Source organism: Monodelphis domestica, chromosome 2, assembly GCF_027887165.1.
Source record: "Monodelphis domestica isolate mMonDom1 chromosome 2, mMonDom1.pri, whole genome shotgun sequence".
NCBI lineage: Eukaryota > Metazoa > Chordata > Mammalia > Didelphimorphia > Didelphidae > Monodelphis > Monodelphis domestica.
The window spans coordinates 211,978,561-211,999,713 of NC_077228.1; the positions used below are offsets into that span (position 1 = coordinate 211,978,561).

Genomic DNA, 21,153 nt, shown 5'->3' on the forward strand with positions numbered 1-21,153 from the left:
GATTAGAGCTGTTCTTCTCTCAGGTCTTGGGGCATTCTCTCTATCAAGTAATGTTCTGATGTTCCATGCTCCTAATAGGAGTTTCTTTGTATTTTTTCTTTGATTTCGACGGCTTAAAGGGATGACCCGCCAGCCGCAGTGTGCCGCGGTGTGCTGACCAGGTGTTTGTAGGGCAGGCAATGTTTGGGACACCTTTTCTAGTCCCCTCCCTTGATTAGGGTGAGCAGTGCTGTCCTAGAGAGGGCTGCTCAGTCGCCCAGGATGCTGCCGAACATCCCTGCTGCCCACAGGGCCGAGCGACCACTGGTCCGTGGGCCGCCTATGTGCAAGATCGTAACTACAACTGCCAGTGGTCACCTCCACCTGTTGCGTTGCCACTCCCCCATCGCCGCAGGTCTTGAAGAAGGTGGACGGGGTTAGGATAGATGAATGTGCACAAAGATACTTGTGCGTGAAAGAGATTTAAGTGGAAAAGTCGATGCACAGAGACAGTCCCATTCTCTCGGCGTTGGAAGCCTGGGTCTAGTGGCACGAAAAATTGTTACGTCTGGAGACTTCCTCAGCTGCATTGGATGGCCGTGTCGTCCTTTGTGCTCCAACACGTCCTAAGCACTCCACAGTGCTTTGCTGCGTCGCCCTCTCAGCCGTTGAACCTTTTTATTGGTTTCTTCCGTCTGTTCCTCCAAAGCAGTCTTCACATGCTGGGTGAGCAAAGCCCTGATTCACCAGGGATCGACGACCCGATGGCTACCCTCACAAGGTTTAGCTGGCCTGTCGAAGCCATTGCCCGGGGTGTGGCCGCTGCCACATGCTAGCAGCTACTGGAAGCCACAAGTGAGAGCTGGGTGTCAGGTGGGGGTCAGAGGCTGGAGAGCTGCCCTAGGAGGGCACGACAAGCCCTCCATACCAGAGATACTACCCCTCCCTGAACACCCCATACACCCCTTAGGAAGGAGTATGCCCTTATTATACTGTGATTAAATGGTGCACACTTAAGACCCTTCATCAGCCTTCGTGGCTTCAGATTCCCAGACCACAGGTCTCTTTCACCTGCCAGGTCTCTTTCCATTCTCTGTAGAATGAGGAGTTTGAGCTAGATGATCTCCAAGCTCCCTTCCTGTTCTGAGTTCTTTGAGTTAAAGTGTTTTTTTTCCCTTTTGTCTCTTTGAAAGCAGTTTGATTCAATACATGCATATTTTTTACTTTTAGCTTTTTGATAAAAAGCTATGATCAAGTGCATTCAGGAAAGTTGGTGGGCGGCATGGTGTCCTACTTGAATGACCTGCCTAGTCAGCGCATCCAGCCACATCAAGTGGCAGCTTGGCCAGCAGTGGTGGATATCAATAGCCCAGACAGCCTAGTAGAAGCCTACAAACTTCGAGCAGCCCGGTGAGTTTAAATGCCAAACAGTGCTGTTGTATCTTATTGATGAGATTAAACTCCATAAGGATACATGATTTAGACATAAATATTTATTAAGAACCTCTAGTGGCCCAGGTAATTTACTATAAGCACGGTAAAAAAAAAGGAAGAGCAAAAAACCAGCTTCTGCCCTCAAGGAACTCACAGTCTAATGAGTGCACCATGCAAAAAACAGACAGGACCAACTGGGGTGATCTCAGAGAGAAGCACCAAGATTAGTAAAGACTTCTTGCAAAAATGGGAATTAAACTAAGACTTGAAGGAATCCAGGAGGTAAAGATGGCTAAGAGTATTCCAAGCATAGATGACAGCCAGAGAAAATGCCAGGAGTCAGAAGATTTGGAATATCATATGCAAGGAGGCCAGTGTCATTGGACCATAGTGTATATAGAAGAAAATAAGGTGTAAGAAGCCTGGAAAAGTAGGAAGGGATCATAAAGAACTTTGAAAGGCAAATAGAATTTTATATTTGATCATGGAGATAACAGGAAGCCATTAGAATTTATTGAAAGAGGGAGAGAGTCTGTGACATATTTTTGTGGAAAAATACACAGCCGTTGGCCTAGACCTGTCTGATGGCTATTCTGGTTCTTGCCTTAGTCATTGTGGCCCTGATTCTTCTCCTCTGTAAGAAACATAACAGTGCCTCTTGACTTGTCTGCTGACCAATAAATAAAGGAAAAAAGGCTCCTGGGGAAAAAAAAAGCAGGGGAAATCTGTGCTTCAAAAGATCAGTTTTTGAGGGGCAGTTAGGTAGCATAGTGATTAAAGTGCCCAGGCCTGAAGTCAGGAAGTCCTGGGTTCAAATATGGCCTTTGATACTTCTTACCTGTTTGATCATGAGCAAATCACTTAACCCTCATTGCTTAGATCTTACCATTCTTTCTCTTAATACTAATTCAGAAGGTAAAGGGTTTGGGGATTTTAAAGGAAGATCAGTTTGACAGCTGGGTGGAAGATGAACTAGAGTAGAGAGACTTAAAAAAGCAGGGAGGCAAGCAACAGGCTATTGCAATAATCTAGGGAATAATGTAATGGGGGGCTGTCCTAGGATGTTAGCAGTGTCAGTGGAGAGAAAGTGTTGTATAGGTGACTTAGTTAGAAAGATGACATCTAGGTTATGGATCCAGGGGACCTGGGAGAATAGTGATGCCCTCAACAGTTATAGGAAAGGTAGGGAGACAAGAGTTTGGGTAGAAGAGTTTGGAGAGAAAGAGGATGAGTTATTTTGGATTTGTTGAATTTATGATGTCTATAGGACATCCATTTTGAGATGTCTAATAGGAACTAAATCAAGTAAAAAAATATAGAGGGAAGAAGAAATAGAGGGCTTAAGACAGAGCCATGGTTAGAAGGTATGCTCCAAATGAAGATCTACCCAAAGGGACAAAGGAAGAGGGACCAGAGAGCAAGGGAACTCAGAGAAAGTAGGGTTATGAAAACCTAGGGAGAGAATATAAAGGAGAAAAGAATGTATACTGTCAGATTCTACAGAGAAGTCAAGAAGGTGACATCATAAGCAAATAAGAAAAAAGAGGAAATTACTAGTCTAGATCTCTAGAGGAAGAGTTCATGTCTTCAGAAATCATAAAAGAATCGATCACAAAAAAAAGGACAGTATCAATTATTAAGTTGAAAAGTTTTTATACAAATATAGTGCCATTAAAATTAGAAGGAAAAGAGTCAACTGTGGGAAAATCTTTGCAGTAGGTGTCACCAAAAAACATTTAATATCCAAAATAAATAAGGAATTGATTCAAATTTATAAGACTGAGAGTCATACCCCAAAAGATAAATGGTGAGAGGAGATACATATATATATATATATATATATATATAGTTTTCAAAAGATATCCTAGCTATGGGTAACCATATGGAAAAACTCTCAAAATTACTAATAATTAGAGAAATGCAAATTAAAGCAACTCATTTGTATCAGATTGGCAAAAGTAGTAAAAGAAGAAAATAAACATTGGAGGAACTATGGAAAAATAGGCACATTAATGCATTGTTGGTGAAGCTGTAGATTGGTCCAGCTGTTCTGAAAAGCAATTTGGACTATGCCCTCAAAATTAAGAAACTTCCCATACCCTTTGACTCCACAAAGAGCTCCTAAAGAGATTAAATAAAAAGAAAAAGACTCATTTGTACACAAATATTTATAACAGCTCTTTTTGTAGTAACCCCAAACTGAAAACTATAGAAGATGTCCTCCTATTTGGGAATGGCTAAATTCATTTGGGAATTGATATAGTGGCATATAATTGTCATGCTATGAGAAATTATGAAATGGACAGTTTCAGGTGAAACTGGGAAGACTTTTGAACTGATGCAGAACAAAGTGAGCAGAACCAAGGGAACATAGTGACATCATAAAAAAACAAAACAACAACAACAAAAAAACCTTTAAGGACATAATCCATGAGCCTAGAGAACTAAGGATGAATCATGGTACCTACCTCTCCCCAGAGAAGTGATAGACTTAAAATCTTGAAGGAGATATGCCATTTTGGACACAGCCAATGTGGAAATTTGCTAGACTGTGTGTTTTGAGGGTATTTGTTGTTTTGTTTTGTTTTTTTCACTTGTTCCATTGGATAGAGAGATACTAAATGCTTGTTTAAAATATATATATATAAAAAAGGCAATTCTACAAGTTTATGTGGGCACAGGAGCCAACAAATTGAGGAAGCTAATAATCAATATTATCTATTTCTAGAAAATCACATTTTTTTCTCATAATAGATTAGTAGAAGCTGCTGCAAAGAACCTTCAGATTGAAATGAAGCACAAGAAAAGCAAAGAGATAGCATGGAACTTAACCTCTGTGGACCTTGTCCGAGCAAGTGAGGTCAGTTATTTATCTATAAAAGTTCAAACGCATCTTAATTCTCTTATTTAAGTTATTAAATACCCTCTCCTTATTTAAGTAACTCACCCTTTTGTGACTTTTTGTTTGTTTTTTTTTTTAATCTAGGCTCATTGCCATTATGTGGTAGTAAAACTCTTTTCTGGAAATCTTTCCAAAATTGAAGACAAACCTATTCAAGCAGTCCTGAAGAATCTATGTCTCTTATATGCCCTGTATGGAATCAGTCAGAAATCTGGGGACTTTCTACAGGTTAGTAATTTTTAAGCCTAAATCTCAAACTTTGGCAGGAGAATGTCCATGGCCAAACTTAAAGCCATTCTTTTCTGTCTCTTGTAAGTCATATGCAAAATTATATCAGTAGTAATGGGATTCTTTTTACCCCTTTCAGGGGGGCATCTTGACAGATTCCCAACTCACTCAAGTGAACCAGCGTGTGAAGGAGCTCCTGACAGTAATCCGCCCTGATGCTGCTGCTTTGGTGGATGCATTTGACTTTAAAGATGTTTCACTCGGCTCTGTGCTTGGCCGCTATGATGGCAATGTTTATGAAAATATGTTTGAATGGGCCAAGAAATCCCCACTGAATAAAACACAGGTAAGAATTCCCCTTTGTTCACTAACTTTGTTTTCACCATTGAATTATGATCGATATGCTTTTTCATTACGAATCTACAATTCTGTGTATAGATGAGGATTCAGTGATACAGGCTCTCTGAGGTAGTATTTGAACTCAAATTTTTCTGACTCTAAATCTAGCCCCCAAATTGTCTGTTTTAGCCTGTCTGGTTCTTTCCATCTTTTTTTGGTTAAGAATTCTTCTACTAGAATCAGGAGAACATTGTACACAGTAGCAGCAATATGTACAACGATCAATTGTGAATGACTTGGCTACTCTCAGCAGTACAAGGATCCAGAATAAGTCTGAAGGACTTATGACAGGGAGTGCTGTCCACCTCCAGAGAAAGAACTGTTGGGAGTTGGATTAGTTTATTTTGTTTTTATGTGGGGAGTGTTCTCTTGCAGCAGTGACCAATATGAAAGTATGTTTTGCATGACAATACATGTATAATCCAGTTCAAGTTGTTTGCCATCTTCAGGATGAGGGAGGAAAGAGAGGGAGATAGACAATTTGGATGTTATAATTTTGGAAAGTATATGTTGAAAATTGTTAGTAAATGTAATTGGGAAAATAAAATATCTTTGAATTTAAAAAAATTTTATTCTGCTATGGAAAGTCTCTTTTTTAACACCTTACCTTCTGTCTTAGAATTGATACTAAGTATCAGTTCCAAGTCAAAAGAACAGTAAGGATTAGGCAATGGGGGTTAAGTGACTTGTCCAGAGTCTCATGGCTAGGAAGTGTCTGAGGCTATATTTGAACCCAGGACCTCCTATTATCAAGTCTGGCTCTATAGCTATTGAGCCACTTAGCTGCCCCATAATTTGTTTCTGATGTGACTTTTTCTGTTTGGGCTGTGTGTTCTTTTAGAGCTTTTTGTGATATATAGCATATAGTATATTGCTCTAAACCTAATTTCTGCCAGACTACTTTAAAGTTTCTCCAGAAATTTTTGTCATAGTGAGTCTTTCCCCCAGTAGTGGGAAGCTTTGAGCTTATCTACCATTATTCTGCTATGTCTGTTTGCCTCTCAGACACTTCCAAGCTTTGTGACCCTGGTACTAACCCATCTGTCCCAGTTGTAAAATAGGGATGATTATAATAGCACTTATATTCCAAGGTTGTTGTGGGGATCAAATGAGATAATATTTGTAAAATAGCATGGTGGCTGGCCCATAAGATGCTTAATAAATCAATCCATCCATCTATCTATTCTCCTCTCCCTGTCTCCCTCCCTCTGAGTCCTGTGTACCTAATCTGTATCATTGTTCAACTTTATTTTTAGTCAGTATTAGATTTGATTATTAATGCTCTGTTTGAGAAAGAAAGTGTTCTGTTTGAGTTAAGAAAGCCCCTTTTGTTCCCATAATTTTTTTTATTATTACCCTTGATATTCTTTTTTTAAAAATGAACTTGTTCGCTGATTACATTAAAATTTCCAGGTATCACCCTCTCTCCCTGTCCTCCCTACACTAGTGTACTATAGGAGTACTGCTTGACCAAAAAAAAAGGATTTATAAAGTGTGTCTTTCATGTTTCTATTTATCAGTTCTTTCTCTAGAAGCTGACATTCACAAATTATTCTTCAAATATTAATTCTCTAGATGCATATAATATTCTCTTTCTACTTAATCCACTTTCCATAATTTCATATAGGTCTTTCCATGTTGTTATTGCTGCTCTTTTTAGTTAATCTCATCATTACTTACAGCTCAATAGTATTCCATTACACTTGTTTAACCATTCCCCAAATGATGGATATCCCTTCCGTTTCCAGTTCTTTGCCACCACAAAGAGAGCTGCTCTGAATATTTTGGAACATGTAGGTTCTTTTCCTTTTACCCTAATCACATTGGGATATGGATCCAATTGTGGTATTGTTGCATCTAAGGGCATATGTAGTTTTATCAACTTTCTGGGCATAATTTCAGATTGTTCTCCAAAATAGTTGGATCATTTCACAGTCCCACCAACAGAATATTGATCTCTTTTTTTTTTCCCAAATCCCCTCTGACATCCTTGAGATTCTTGACGTTTTATTCTAGACCAATTTTGTTTTTAGAAATTAATATTGCAAAGTAAAATAAGTAGAGCCAGGGGGAAAAAATGAGAGTGAGAACAGTGTAGTCAGTTACATGGAAAGAAGGACTAGAACAAAATACTTGAAACTGAAAGTTTCATAATTATTAAGAATAAGTTTGGTCTAAAAGGAGAGAGAGGATAAGACCTTTTTTCCTTTTCTTCTGCTCAGAGGTTGGGGTCCACAGCTGTGGAACATTGCATATAGTGACAGGTTACCTTCCTAATGAGTTAAATGGTTTTGCTAAATTTTCCCTCTTCTAACTCTTAAAATTATTTGTTACAAAGAATGGTTCTTTGGTAACAACTGGGAGGAGGAATACACACAGAAATCTAGGTGATATAAAAATGAAAGCTATTAAAATCTCTTTGAACAAATTCTGTTCTTGCCAGTCCTTGCCAACTCACTATTAATCTTTTTTTTTTTAACATTATTTTATTTGGTCATTTCCAAACATTATTCATTGGAAACAAAAATCATTTTCTTTTCCTCCCCCCACCACCAACCACCTCTCCCATAGCTGGCACATGATTCCACTGGGTATCACATGTGTTCTTGACTCGAACCCATTTCCGTGTTGTTGGTATTTGCATTAGAGTGTTCATTCAGAGTCTCTCCTCAGTCATATCCCCTCCACCCCTGTAGTCAAGCAGTTGCTTTTCTTCAGTGTTTTTACTCTCACAGTTTATCCTCTGCTTGTGGATAGTGTTTTTTAGATCCCTGCAGATTGTTCAGGAACATTGCATTGTCCCTAATGGAGAAGTCCATTACCTTCGATTGTACCACAGTGTATCAGTCTCTGTGTATAATGATTTCCTGGTTCTGCTCCTTTTGCTCTGCATCACTTCCTGGAGGTTGTTCCAGACTCCATGGAATTCCTCCACTTTATTATTCCTTTGAGCACAATAATATTCCATCACCAACATATACCACAATTTGTTCAGCCATTCCCCAATTGAAGGGCATCCCTTCATTTTCCAATTTTTGGCCACCACAAAGAGTGCAGCTATGAATATTCTTGTACAAGTCTTTTTCCTTATTATCTCTTTGGGGTACAAACCCAGCAGTGGTATGGCTGGATCAAAGGGCAGACAGTCTTTTATCGCCCTTTGGGCATAGTTCCAAATTGCCCTCCAGAATGGCTGGATCAGTTCACAACTCCACCAGCAATGAATTAGTGTCCCTACTTTGCCACATCTCCTCCAGCATTCATTACTTTCCATAGCTGTCATGTTAGCCAATCTGCTAGGTGTGAGGTGATACCTCAGAGTTGTTTTGATTTGCATCTCTCTGATTATAAGAGATGTAGAGCACTTTTTCATGTGCTTATTAATAGTTTTGATTTCTTTGGCTGAGAACTTCCTGTTCATGTCCCTTGCCCATTTATCAGTTGGAGAATGGCTTGATTTTTTGTACAATTGATTTAGCTCTTTGTAAATTTGAGTAATTAAACCTTTGTCAGAGGTTTTTATGAAGATTGCTTCCCAATTTGTTGCTTTCCTTCTGATTTTAGTTACAGTGGTTTTTCTTGTACAAAAACTTTTTAATTTGATGTATTCCAAGTTATTTATTTTGCATTTTGTGACTCTTTCTAAGTCTTGCTTGGTTTTAAAATCTTTCCCTTCCCAAAGGTCTGACATGTATAATATTCTGTGTTCGCCTAATTTTCTTATAGTTTCCTTCTTTATGTTTAAGTCATTCACCCATTTTGAATTTATCTTGGTGTAGGGTGTGAGGTGTTGATCTAAACCTAATCTTTCCCACACTGTCCTCCAATTTTCCCAGCAGTTTTTATGAAATTCACTATTAATCTTTATTTCAAGTGTGTTTCTTGTAAACAGCATATAACTAGATTCTTTTTTATAATCTATTATCCTTTTCTGTTTTATGGGGGAAGGTCATCCATTCACGTTCACAGTTAAAATTAGTGTATATTATTTCCATTATGTCTTCTTTGCCTCTTTCCCTTCCTCTTTACTGAGAAGGAATTTGATCAATACCACTAATTAATTTTAAATTTTGAATTTTGTAATTAAGAATTTTTATTATTAAATTTGTAATTTAAAAATGTTCCAATTCTACTGGATTCCCTTTCCCTAGACCAGATCCTGATAACTGATACTTATACTTCTGATACCCTTAATGATTAACCCTCTGAAATGGAAGTTTGTTTTGCTTTTAACTTTTTCCTTCTTAATTCTACTCTTCTTGTTGCTTCATGAAGTCACTGATTCCTACTTGGTCTATTCTAATTTTCAAAGAGTTTGCTACCTAAACTTATTGTCTGTCTTAACCAAGAAACACTAACAGTTATTTCTTTCTATCTCCAAAAAAAATATTGAAAGAACCAGACAAGCTAAAACGGACACTTTGGGGGCTAGATTTAGAGTCAGAAAAATTTGAGTTCAAAAACTACCTCAGAGAGCCTGTATCACTGTATCAGTTTCCTCATCTATAAAATGAAAATAGTGATGTTTCACAAAATTGTTGAGGATCTGAACACTCTAATGCAAATACTATCAACAAAGCAATGGGTTCAAATCAAGAAAACATCTAATGCCCAGTGGACTTACTCGTCGGCTATGGGGGGTAGGGGGGAGGAAAAGAAAATGATCTATGTCTTTAACGAATAATGCTTGGAAATGATCAAATAAAATATATTTTAAAAAAAATTGTTGAGGATCAATTGGAATAATATATGTAAAGCCCTTTGCAAATGTTAAAAGTAGTCTATAAATGTTAGCTTATTATTTTGGGTGTTGTATCATTTGTAAGAAAAGAGATATAGTGTAGGACCAAGTGGTCTAGCTATTCTGGAAAGCACTAAATTGTGCACATACCCTTTGACCCAGGAATTTCACTACTAGACTAATATCCCAAAAAAGTTAAAAAGAAGAGAGGAAGGACCAATCTGTAGAAACATGTTCATAACAGCACTTTTCTCTTGAAAGTGAGTAAAGAATTTAAAACTAGCAGGTTATGTACCAGTAATTTTTTTTCTCTTCATTTTCTCTACAGGTCCATGAATCTTACCACAAACACCTCAAGTCGCTGCAGTCTAAACTCTGAAATCTATTCTGATGAGCAGCCTCAGCATTTCCAGAAAGCATAGATACTTTGCCTTCCCTTACACTGGATGCATATACCCTGAATGGAATCTTTATCAATTCTGATAGTCTTAGAGCAAATATAAATTGACCACTCATCATTGGGGAGATTGAATGGATATGTCTTAAGTGCAATTACTAGTGAGAGAGACTTTTTAAGCATTCAGAAAAGCTTTGTAAAAATATAGTATGGCTTCTTTACACAGGACTGCTAATTTCTGTGGTCTCTGACCTCTGTGATGATAGCAGTTTTTAACTACTAAGTAGTTGACTTTTCAAGTTATAACTGCTAATCACTGGATATATTTTAAGGGCAAAATAAATGTTTTTAAGGAAAAGGCATATTTGGAGGTGTAGAAGAACCTCAATTTGCAGAGTTTCTCCCAGATATCCCACAACTCTTGTAATCCGTACAGAGACTGTCTCAAAAACTATGATCTAAGGAACTAGATTACAGAAGGGGGAGGCACATCTAAAATTTTTGTAATGCTAACCCCTTCTTTTCCCTTCTATCCATTTTCTCCTTTGATGAATAAATACTATGGACATAAATATCTTACACCTCAATAACATTTCCCAGCCCAAGCATTCTATGGCAACCAACACTTTCCTGATAAGATTAGAAATTGGCTCATTGACCCCTATCCCCTTAGATTTCACTAAAAGAGCACTATTGCTGCTTTTCTACTTAAATCCTTCCCAATGAGAAGCAGTGTTAACCTCTGTGAGGATTAAGTTAGCACTTCAACATTAAAATGACTAAATAATACCCCTAAACACAGTGGTTGATATTTGGTCTCTGCCAGAGGTGCATGGGGAGAGAATCTTCTAAAATGAAAATAGAAGCTCTCCTGAGACACTGTGGAAGGGGGGGGCGGGAATGGAAATGGAAGCCTCCACAGGTTAGCTACTCATTGGTCCAAGTGTGGTTTTTGGTTTCTTTGTGCTCTTTAAGGAACTTTATCTGAAATGCTAGAAAGTCCCTTTCTATTAAAGTCTTATTTGCACAATTGTTAGTTAGCAAAGATTTAAGAATATCACTTTTAATTGAACTTTGTGATTTCAGTGAAATCAATGTAATAGAAACAGCAGAAGTCATTTAATTTATACCTCTTTCTATAATACTACCTGCTGAAATCTACTTGTCCTAGAATTTTACTTGACAGGAATATAGGATTGTATGAAAAAAAAAGAAATCTTTGGAATGTGTTAAATCATCTTTGTAAACTAAAGGAACAACACTAATGAAATTTACCCAGATAAAACTGCTAATATAAGTATCTCAAGTTTAAAAATATCATTACTATACCTGTACTCAAACTGTATGTAGTCTTTCCTGGAAGAAAATTAACCATATTTTTAAAGTGTAACCTCTTATTAAGTTCTACTTAGGTAGCAGTACTATTCTATTGTCAATCAAGAATGTGATCTAATTGCTAATTTTGTGGGAGACCGGAAGAAGGAAAGAATGAAGGTGTTTAATGTTATTCTTATTGCTATTTAGAACCATTATTTCAGTGATAATTCTTTTATGTATTCTGCTAAGATGTGACTATAGTGATGATATTATGTGAATTGAAATAAGGCTCACTTTGTAAACATTGCACTACAGTCTTGTTATCATGATAAACAAGTTTGAGGAGATGGCAAATATCAGAAGGACCCTAAAAATCTTGGGTTTCAAGTTTCACTTCCCTAACTCAGGCAGGACTTTTTGTTCTGTTCAATTCATTAAGATTCAGATGCTTTGCACCAATTTAACCAATGCAAGTAGAGCCTCTTAAAATTAAGAATGAATTTTGGAGTCTGTCTCAATTATTAAAAATGAAATTTTATAAAGACTGTATCCAAAGCCCCTTTGTCCTTTTAGATAGTCTTGTTAAATATCACCTTATCTTCATAGAAAATGTACTTGTTTGTATGACAGTGACTAAATTCAGATACTTCATAACATCTTTTAATCAGGTGCCCTCATAAATTTTAGTTTGTTACATACCTAAAAGCTCCTGTCCCTTTGAATGTTAATAATTAAGAAATATAACTTTAATTTTTTCAGAAATCTTTAAGTGCAGGCATGATAACTTTCTGCATTTAGGAGTGAAAGTTCCTGAAAATAATTTGATTCATTGCCCAGTTAACTCCAAAGCCCTCTCCTTTTCAGTATTTCGGTTTTTCTGTCTGTATTGGAGAGTTTCAGTCAGTTTGGTGTTACCAGGCTTTTACACTTCTGTTTAATAGAGGCAATAAGAAGTCCCAAATCCAGTCAAAAACCATCTTTTTAATGAAGGGGTTCTGAAATGTGGGACTGGACTGGAATGGGAGGGAACCTGAGAGAGCTTGAGTTTAAAGACTTGAACTCTCAAATCTGGTTTTGTTTTAAGATCAAACTTGTCTTCTTATATTATCAAATAAGACTTCTATTTTAAGAACATTGAACCATATCACCTTACAAAAAGGACTTTAAATGACTTAACATTTCTACTAAGGTTTGTTTGTTTTTAGTCTTAACCTAGCCAAATTTGTATTCCAGTTGTAGGTACCATTTTCTAGGATGAAGTCTGTAAACACCAGTAACTAGGGCTTTGTGGCAAGGACAGGGTGGACTCTTAACAAGTGAAATGGGAATCCTAGACTCCAGTGAGGCAATTAACTGCTGTAAAGATTAAAATTTAGGGGAGAGGGGGAGACTGAGGCAGGTAGAAATTAGTTTCTCTCTGCAAGGAGTATTATATTTTTTAGAGGTTTATTAAAGGTTAAAGATTAAGAATATACAAGTAAGAAACATGTGCCTAGGCCAGAGGCCTAGACAAAATAACCTCACATCATGGAATAGACGCCTCTGCTCCAAAACAGAAGTCCAAAAAGCCAAAACCCCTCAAAAACCTTTGAATCCACTTAAATACCTTCTCAATCTCGGCCCAGGTGAGATTACAAGGCATTCTGGGGAAGTGGAGCAAAGGCTCATGGGGATTGTAGTCCTGTATTCGAGTCTATTTTTTACACTGCCATTTAATATTATGTGAAGATAATGGGGGGAAATTTAGGGAATGGAGCTGGATTGTTTTTAATATTCTGAACTATATTACAAAAGCTATTTTTGCTGTGTGCTTGCTTTTCATTATTGTCACAAATCAAGAGTGTAAGGTATGGGATGTCATCTGGGAAATAATCCTTGAATACTTCATGCCTCATCAAATGCATACAATCATATATCAAACCTAAGGCTAAAGAATCAGTGAAATGGTTTGGAACTCGGTAAGGGAGCCTTCTATTCTAGTTCCAGCTCTGCTACTAACTCTAGAGCCTGGCTGTGTTTCATTCCCCTGGGCCCCATGCCTTCTTAACAGGTTCTGAGATTTTAGGAGTTGTGCGCAGGCGCCTTTCCGAGTATCTGTAATCCTTTCAAACCGCCCGGCCTTCGGATGCCGTTGGAGGCCAGTTTCTTTGTTCCTGGGTGAGGCTCCCCCGAAGTGTTAAAGTATCGACCCCGGCCGTGGCTGCGCCTGCGGGGGAAAAGCGTGGGCCACGAAGATCAGACTGCCTCGACCTACTTAACCTCTGGGCCACGAATCCAGCCCACCTACTGGCTTTTGGTTTTTGTGAGAAAATAAAAGTCTAATTAGTACAAATAAGGAACTGCGTCGTTTATTTGGCGCGTGAGGGCCCTCCGGTTTCGAGGCTTTACCTGGGCGGTCGTGGGGAGAGTGAAGTTCACCACTGTCCTCTCCATTAGCGAATTGAAGTGCCTTTTAAATATTTAAATACCAGACTGGCGCCCTCCTAAAAATATCCCCCCTTTCCCCCAGGAAGAATGGGGTGAGGGGCGGCCTAAGAACCAAGGATAGTCTGCTAAACCTAGTTCCTCCTTCCATGCCCCCTCCCACGCCCACTAACGGTCGTGTCGCGCGGCATCCTGGGATTTGTAGTTCATTCCCGCTCCCTGTATCCTGACTAAGGTGGCGTTTGGATTCTATTTCCCAGGGTGCCTTGAGGGAGCGGTGCCAGGCCAAGAGTGGAGGTTAGCTACCCAGGAGCTGGGCATTCGCGAAAGAGGCCCAGTCCCTCCGAGGGGCCTCCTGCTAGGGTGGGGGTGGAGACGGAAGAAACGGAGAGCTTGCTCTATTGGACGGGGGATGGGGGGATGGTCACTACAGGGTGGCGCAAATTGGGGAGGTCAGGGTCGCTGGGGACCGGTGAGTGATGACCGCGGGATGGCGGGTGGGCTGACGGGGTGATGGGGGCGGGGAGGAAACTCAGGCTCTGGACGTGGTTGTAGGTGAGGTGGTAACTTTGGAACTGAGTGCCGCCTGGGGGTGGGAGACAAGATGTCCCGATGACCGTGGTGACCCTATCCCGCCTTCTGGTGCCCAGCAGAATTCTCAGCCCGGAAGCCAATGGAGCTGTGATGTCATCGATGTGGGTAGTCCCTCCAGCCGGGCAGATAGCCACCCCTCTACACCTCATGCAATTCTAGTCCAAAAAATTATTCTCCCAGCGACCCAGAGGCTTTCCTCTTAAGCCTTTTTGCAAGTCAAGCTGCCTATCTCTTATTCTGAGTTGTTGAAATAAGGAATAAATGAATGAATAAATAATTAAGGCAGACAGACCAATTCCTAAAGATACACAGATGACCCCAAGCAGCCAAGTCTGATGGGAGAAGAGATGTGGATGGTCTCAGACAAAAGATAATGAAATATACTTCCCTCTACTCAACATAGAGGTAGGGACTTCTAGGAAATGACCTACACATTGTTAGAAGTGGTCTGTATTTGATATGGGGAGGGTTTTTAATCTTTTTTTTTTCTTTGCATTAAAGGAAGGTTCAATCAGGAGGGAAGGAGGGTATCCCCTCCCCTTCCAGGAATCACTAATGTAAATCCAAAAAGTCATCAGCAAAATGTATTTTTAAGGGAGATATAAAGAATTGCTAAAGTTATCATCTCATCCTCATGCTCAAGGCTTTCACACAGGGAGGCCACAGAAATAACGTTCAAAAAAGGATATGGTCTCTGATACCAGACATCCTCCCCCTTGTAGGTACCTGCTCTTTTATGATTTCCTTTCTCACCAATGTTAGTTAGATAAAACATTTGTGTTCTGTATTTTAGAAATCAACTAGGTCTCTGTCCTGGGAAATTACTCCCCAGCTAGTGATTAACATACTGGTTTTAAACTGCACCCCACTCCCACCCCACTCTATTCCCACCCCCACCCTACCCTAGGAGGGCAGATATTCATATAAACAAATTATTTGGAAATTAAAGAGGAGTCTTTAGTTGAACTCTGAACATTTTTTGATTGACATCGATTTCCTTCACTAGGGGGATTAAACATAATATGGGCACAGACCTAACCAGATGAACTGTGTAAAGACCCTGTTGACAGGAGTCCGAGGATCCCTAAAATGGTAGGTAGGATAATCTGTAGTTTGATAGAAGTATGGCTTTTGGAAGAAAAGGAGCCATAACTGTGCCAAAAGTAGAATCATTGTGTTTGGGATCATGGGAGGGGGGCATTGTTATTTCTGATGAAGCTACATGCAAAGATTTCTGAGCCTTTTAATTGTTTGGTTAAAAGCATTTTCCCCTAGTTCCATGGGGTAGAAATACAATTTCATGCTACAGGCTCCAAGATACAAAGGGAAAATAATTGCTTGGGATGTTAGTAGATTTGGTTGTTGGAAAGTAGTAAATAGTAAAGATTCTTGAGTTCCCATAATGTTCTTTATTGCCTGGTAAATACTAAATTATTTTTAGCAGAATGTGGCTATCCTAGGACACTAAATAGGAAAGCTTTATAATAAAAGATCCTCTGTTTTTTTAATTTTTTATTCAATTTTGTTTTCAATTCCAAATTCTTTTCCTCTCCACCCTTCCCCTGCATTGAAAAGGCAAGAAAATAAAATCAGTTACCAAAATATATACATATATGTCCAACATTAGCCATGTCACAAAAAAAAGAAAAAGTTTCAACCTGCACTCCACTTTCATCAGATTACTATCTGGAGGTAGGTACTGTGTTCCATCATGAGTTCTTTGAATCCTTGGTTGTATTGATCAGAATTCCTAAGACTTTCAAAGTTGTTTGTCTTTACAACATGGTTGATATTGTATAAACAAACTGTACTGTTCTGCTCACTTCACTTTGTATCAGTTCATACAAGTTTTCCCAGGTTTTTCTGAAGCCACTCCCTTCATAGTTTCTTTAAGCCCAATAGTATTCTATCACAGTCATGTACTATGACTTGTTCAGCCATTCCCCAATTGATGGATATCCCCCCATTTTCCACAAAAGGTTTTATAAATTTGGGGGGGGGCATATGGGTCCCTTTCTCTTTCTTTGGTCCTTTTGGGGACCTAATAGTGGTATCACTCGGGTATAGGATATGTACAAGTTTAATAGTCTTTTGGGCATAATCCAAAATTGCTTTCTAGAATGACTGGATCAGTTCACATCTGTTTTCCCACAGCATTTGTCATTTTCCTCATTTGTCAACCTAGCCAATCTGATTGGGTCCCCTGTTCTTAATGTCACTGTTGCTTCCTTGCTCTCTAGTTATACAATAAAAAGATAAGTATGTTGAAGAGAGATCTAGAGTTATCCCTCTCCTTCAGTTTCAGCTAAAAAAAAAATTAGTCCCAATTATTTGTCTACTAAATTATAATATCTGTTCATTACTTGTTTTAATATAACTTTTCTTTTTCATTTAGGCCACAAAAATGAAGAAAGGCCTGAAAAGTGAGTGCCTACAAACCACAAAAAGGATATCTGTGTAATAACTTTGGCATCTTGATGCCTTTAGTCAGGATATTGCTAGAGATCTAGCCCCTCATTCTGCCTCATTAGCCTTCATGTTTAACAAATGAGGTAGTGACCATTTTTGAGGAAATCCAAAGTTGAGAGTGACCCACAAGGATATGGGTGGGGGTGGAGATAAGAGATAGAAAATGAGTAGGGGGCAGACCCCCATAGGAAAACCTTTTTATTTTTTATTTATTTTGCTTTCTGTCTCTTTGGGGGGGGATTTTATTTAATTAGTTAATTTAGAATATTTTTCCATGGTTACAGGATTCATGCTCTTTCCCTCCCCTTCCCCAACCCCCTCCCATATTTGATATGAAATTCCACTGGATTAGGAAAACCTTTTTAGAGCAAATACTTTTCCATATGTTTAAAGGGCTAAGGAAATTTGGTATTAAAAGGTAAAAGGTGATTGATGTAAAGGCATTTTGTCTATCCCTAAAATAATGTGTTCCCTCATAAGGAATTGGGATTCCCTGTGAATGGAAAGAAAATAGATATGTAGAGATTGAATCAAGAGTTGACATTTCTTTGAATATGAGCTAGGTGATAAAGTGGAGAAGGCACTGGGCCTGGAGTTAGGAAGACTTGAGTTCAGATTCCATCTAAATAGCTGTGTGATCTTGGGCAAGTCCCTTAACTTCTGTTTGCCTCAGTTTCCTCATCTGTAAAATGGGGGTGCTGACAATAGCACCTACCTCCCAGGGTTATCATGAGGATAAAATAATATTTATAAGGTATCATATAAACCTTAAAGAGCTATGGAAATGTTAGCTATTATTGTTATTATCATGAGGAAAAATGAGAAGTTGAGGGTGATTTTAGAGTTGTTCACTAGAGTTGTTGACTCCGTTATTGACTAAACCCTTAACAGAAATAAAGAAGTTCAGGATAGAGGTGAGTTTAGGAGAAAACGTATGAAGTTTAATTTTAGACTAATGAGGTTAAGATGGGTCATGTCTAATAACAGTTAATGATGTAGTCCTGGAGCTCAGAAGATGAGGGCTAGATAGCATCTGTATAAAGATGAAAATTGAATCTATGGGAGTTGACAAAGTTACCAAGAGAGAATATACAAGAGAAGAGAACAGCCTTGGGAAAAACTCACAAGGTGAGGGCAGAATATCATGGATTAACCTTGAAGGAGACTTGAGAGGATTAATCAGGAAGAGTACCAAAATAACAAGGCCATGTAAACCTAGAAAAAAAGAGTATACAGGTGGAAGTCAACAGCTTCAAATGCTAAAGACAAATCAAGAGGGATGAGGATTGTTAAAAAAAAAAAAGACTAGATTTGGCAATTAAGAGATCATTGATTATTGGTAACTTTGGAAAGAACAGTTTTAGTTGAATGATAAGATCAGAAGCCAGCCTGGAAGGGTTTGAGGAGTGAAAAGAAAGGAAATGCTGGCATCAAGTATAGATAACTTTTTCCAAGAGTTTGGATGTGAAAGAAACGTGATATTATGGCAAAAGTTTTATAAGGATGAGGGAGATCTAGGTCTGTTCAGAGACAGCAAAATCCAAGATTAGATTAAAGAGAGAATGTTTGGGGCAGAGAGGACATACAATGAAGAAGGGGAATATACCAAAGGATTTGGAACTGAATGGGGTCAAGTATTTGAATAACATGATTGGCCCTAACAGATTGAAAGATGACTTCCTTAGAGACTAGAATTAAGGAGGAGAGAATAGAAGATGATGCTAAGGGCTTTTGAGGTCTAGAGTAGGGATGCTCATAATAAAAAATGGTCTCTTTTTTCTCAACAAAATATGAGTCAAAATCCTCTATTGAGAAAGTACTCTAGGAGGCCTAGGAAAGAAAAAATTTGAAACTGCAACTGTAGGCCATGCAGTAAAGAAGCAAATTAGGCCAGTCCATACTGACTGACATTAATTTCCCAAATCCTCTGAGAATTCAATTTTGAGTTCTCTATTTAGTGTTCTAACTGGTAGACAGCAAGATTATGGGAAATGAAGGGGAAGAGGGCTAAGCTTCAGTCCTGAACTACCTAGATCTCAGGATGTATTGGATTTGATTCCTGTAAGAAAGATTTTCCACAATATTTTTCTGAGTTCATAATGTTCTCTTTTCTGTTCCAGGTTCAATTGATGATGTGCTTGGTGACCTCTTGGATGACAGTAAATTTTCCTTTCTTGGATTTTCTTTTGGATTAGGTTGGGCTTGGTATATCCCCTAAAAGTTAGTCTTCCTTACATTTCTCTTTAACCCCAGAGCCCAGTTAATCACATTCAATTCAGAATTATTTCATGAATTTATAATCAATTTGACCAGAAGGACTGAAAGATATAATCCTCAGAAGCCCAAATCCAAGTTCATTAAGGGAAGAAATACATTCTAGGCCTTCCAAATCAAAATAAGATTTCCTGGGCACATAGAAGTAGAACAGTGACTCTCATGCCATTCAGCTCATCAGAGGAAAGTAGTTCTCATTTGATCCATACAACTTAGAGGAAATTACTACTTAGACCTTTTATAGGCACTCCATTTCCTCAGGGTGAGGTTAGGTGAGAGATGAGATTCTACCAACTCCATACACCTTGGCTCTTAGAGGATTAGTGTTGGAATTCTTTGCTATAATGCCTCCTTCCTTCCCCACACACAAATGCACCACTTGAAGGATGTAGTCATTCCATTCTCAGAATATGCTTGTATTCTGATCAAGGACACATGTAAAACCCAGCGGAATTGAACTTCAGCTATGGGAAGGGGTAGGAGGAGGGGAGAGAGGGAAAGAATATGATTCTTGTAACCAAGGAATAATGTTCTAAATTGACTAAATAAAATTTAAAAATTAAATTTAAAAAAATTTTTTTAATATGCCTGTAGTGGCCATAGTCATGTACAATAATCTTCCCACAGCAGGTTTGTATAAGGGTGATAGAAATTTCCACTCTCTTGATCCTGGACCCTTTTCATGGGGCAGCTGCATGATTTGTTTTCTGATCTTTTATTTTCAGCCATGCCACCTGAAAAGCCTCTCCAACCAGCTGCAAATCCCAGCCTAGGATCATCTCAAGGCTTTCCTTCAAGGGCCAGAAAAAAGTGAGAATGAGTCAATATGGATTTCTGAGCATCCATTTTTCCCAATCATTTCTTGCTGGCAGCTTGACCTTCCTGCCCTTTCCCTTACTCTTTGCTTTACTTCTGGCCCACCATCCCATCCCCTGCCAATTGTATTTATTAGTTCATTGAAGTCTCATGATATTAATAAAGATGCCTGGGCTCTTATTTGGCTTCTGCCACTAATGAACTAGCCCAGGAAAATCATTTACCCTCTCTGAGCCTGGAGTGCTTTATCAGAAAAAGGTATTGGATTAGATCAGGAATTTACCTCAGGCCCATGAACTTGTGTTTTTAATTTCAGGAACTGTATTTCAATAGTAGTTTTCTTTGTAGTCCTATGTATTTTATGCATTTAAAAATATCATTCTGAGGTGTTCATTGGCTTCACTATTCTACAAGAGTGGTCCATAATGAAAGAAAATGTTAAGAATTGGATTAGATAATCTCTAAAACCCCCTAAAGCTCTAAAATTTTAGCTCTTACTGAGAAAAATTTGTTCAAAGCCATTTGTACCTCCACCTTCTCTGTCTTTCTTGCAGTTGTGAGCTCCAATTAGGGAATCAGGCTATTTGTAATTCTCCAACTTTCTTGCCAGGTCCATTATAGAAGATGACTTCTTCAGCACCATGGCAGCCCAGGCAGGTGCAGATGCTGAGGTGAGAAAGGCCCAAGTCATTGCTATTTGTTCTATACTTGTTGGGCAGGGAGGGGGTGGGGCAGTGTGTGATGGAGAGTATGACCTAAGTTATGACTATAGAAAGCTTTTAAACCCCTCAAAGGGCCTACTTTATGTTTAAAATAAATACTCTAAACTTGCTTAGTGAACCTAAAGCCAAGACCTTTCCTTTTTCCCTGAAAGTTCAACTAATCACTAGAACTCCATGAATCTATTGTTCACTTGGATTTTGTTCCTCCTGCATGCTTGCCATGGGTATTTAGAATCACGGCCAGTCTTGGAAGTGGAAATTGGCAGAACCTCTGAGTGCTTGTGGTTGGAACTAACTTCCCACCTGGAAAGAGTTAGGAAGGCATAGAGACTACTGGGTTCTTGTATCCCAAGGTCTTGTGCTAGGCAGGAAGGATTGTCTCCAGATTCCTTGACTCATAGGGGCTAAGCCCCAAGTGATACAGACAAGAGAGGACCTATTTGTATCTCAGTTGGTT

General features: G+C 38.7%; 2 protein-coding genes across 23 annotated transcripts in view; both read left to right on the forward strand.

Moving 5' to 3' along the window:
* The window catches only part of ACOX1 (acyl-CoA oxidase 1), a 59,999-nt gene extending 46,267 nt beyond the window's left edge, over nucleotides 1-13,732 (forward strand). For all 3 annotated transcript variants that reach the window (XM_056817119.1, XM_056817118.1, XM_056817120.1), the window contains exons 10-14: nucleotides 1,210-1,389; nucleotides 4,168-4,273; nucleotides 4,400-4,543; nucleotides 4,683-4,889; nucleotides 10,012-13,732. In XM_056817119.1, coding sequence (XP_056673097.1) covers nucleotides 1,210-1,389; nucleotides 4,168-4,273; nucleotides 4,400-4,543; nucleotides 4,683-4,889; nucleotides 10,012-10,062 — 688 coding nt within the window. In that variant the 3' untranslated portion in view covers nucleotides 10,063-13,732. The remainder of the gene's footprint in view (nucleotides 1-1,209; nucleotides 1,390-4,167; nucleotides 4,274-4,399; nucleotides 4,544-4,682; nucleotides 4,890-10,011) is intronic.
* Nucleotides 13,733-13,981: 249 nt separating this feature from the next.
* FBF1 (Fas binding factor 1) overlaps nucleotides 13,982-21,153 on the forward strand; it is a 28,724-nt gene continuing 21,552 nt past the window's right edge. For 2 of the 20 annotated variants that reach the window (XM_056817108.1, XM_056817113.1), the window contains exons 1-6: nucleotides 13,982-14,118; nucleotides 15,422-15,507; nucleotides 16,811-16,838; nucleotides 19,005-19,043; nucleotides 19,884-19,968; nucleotides 20,585-20,645. In XM_056817108.1, the coding sequence (XP_056673086.1) occupies nucleotides 15,505-15,507; nucleotides 16,811-16,838; nucleotides 19,005-19,043; nucleotides 19,884-19,968; nucleotides 20,585-20,645 (216 nt within the window). In that variant the 5' untranslated portion in view covers nucleotides 13,982-14,118; nucleotides 15,422-15,504. Of the gene's footprint in view, nucleotides 14,294-14,376; nucleotides 14,821-14,916; nucleotides 15,138-15,421; nucleotides 15,508-15,990; nucleotides 16,108-16,810; nucleotides 16,839-19,004; nucleotides 19,105-19,883; nucleotides 19,969-20,584; nucleotides 20,646-21,153 lie in introns of those variants that run through there. The other 18 variants (XM_016430639.2, XM_016430638.2, XM_016430641.2 and 15 more) reach the window with 18 other exon arrangements.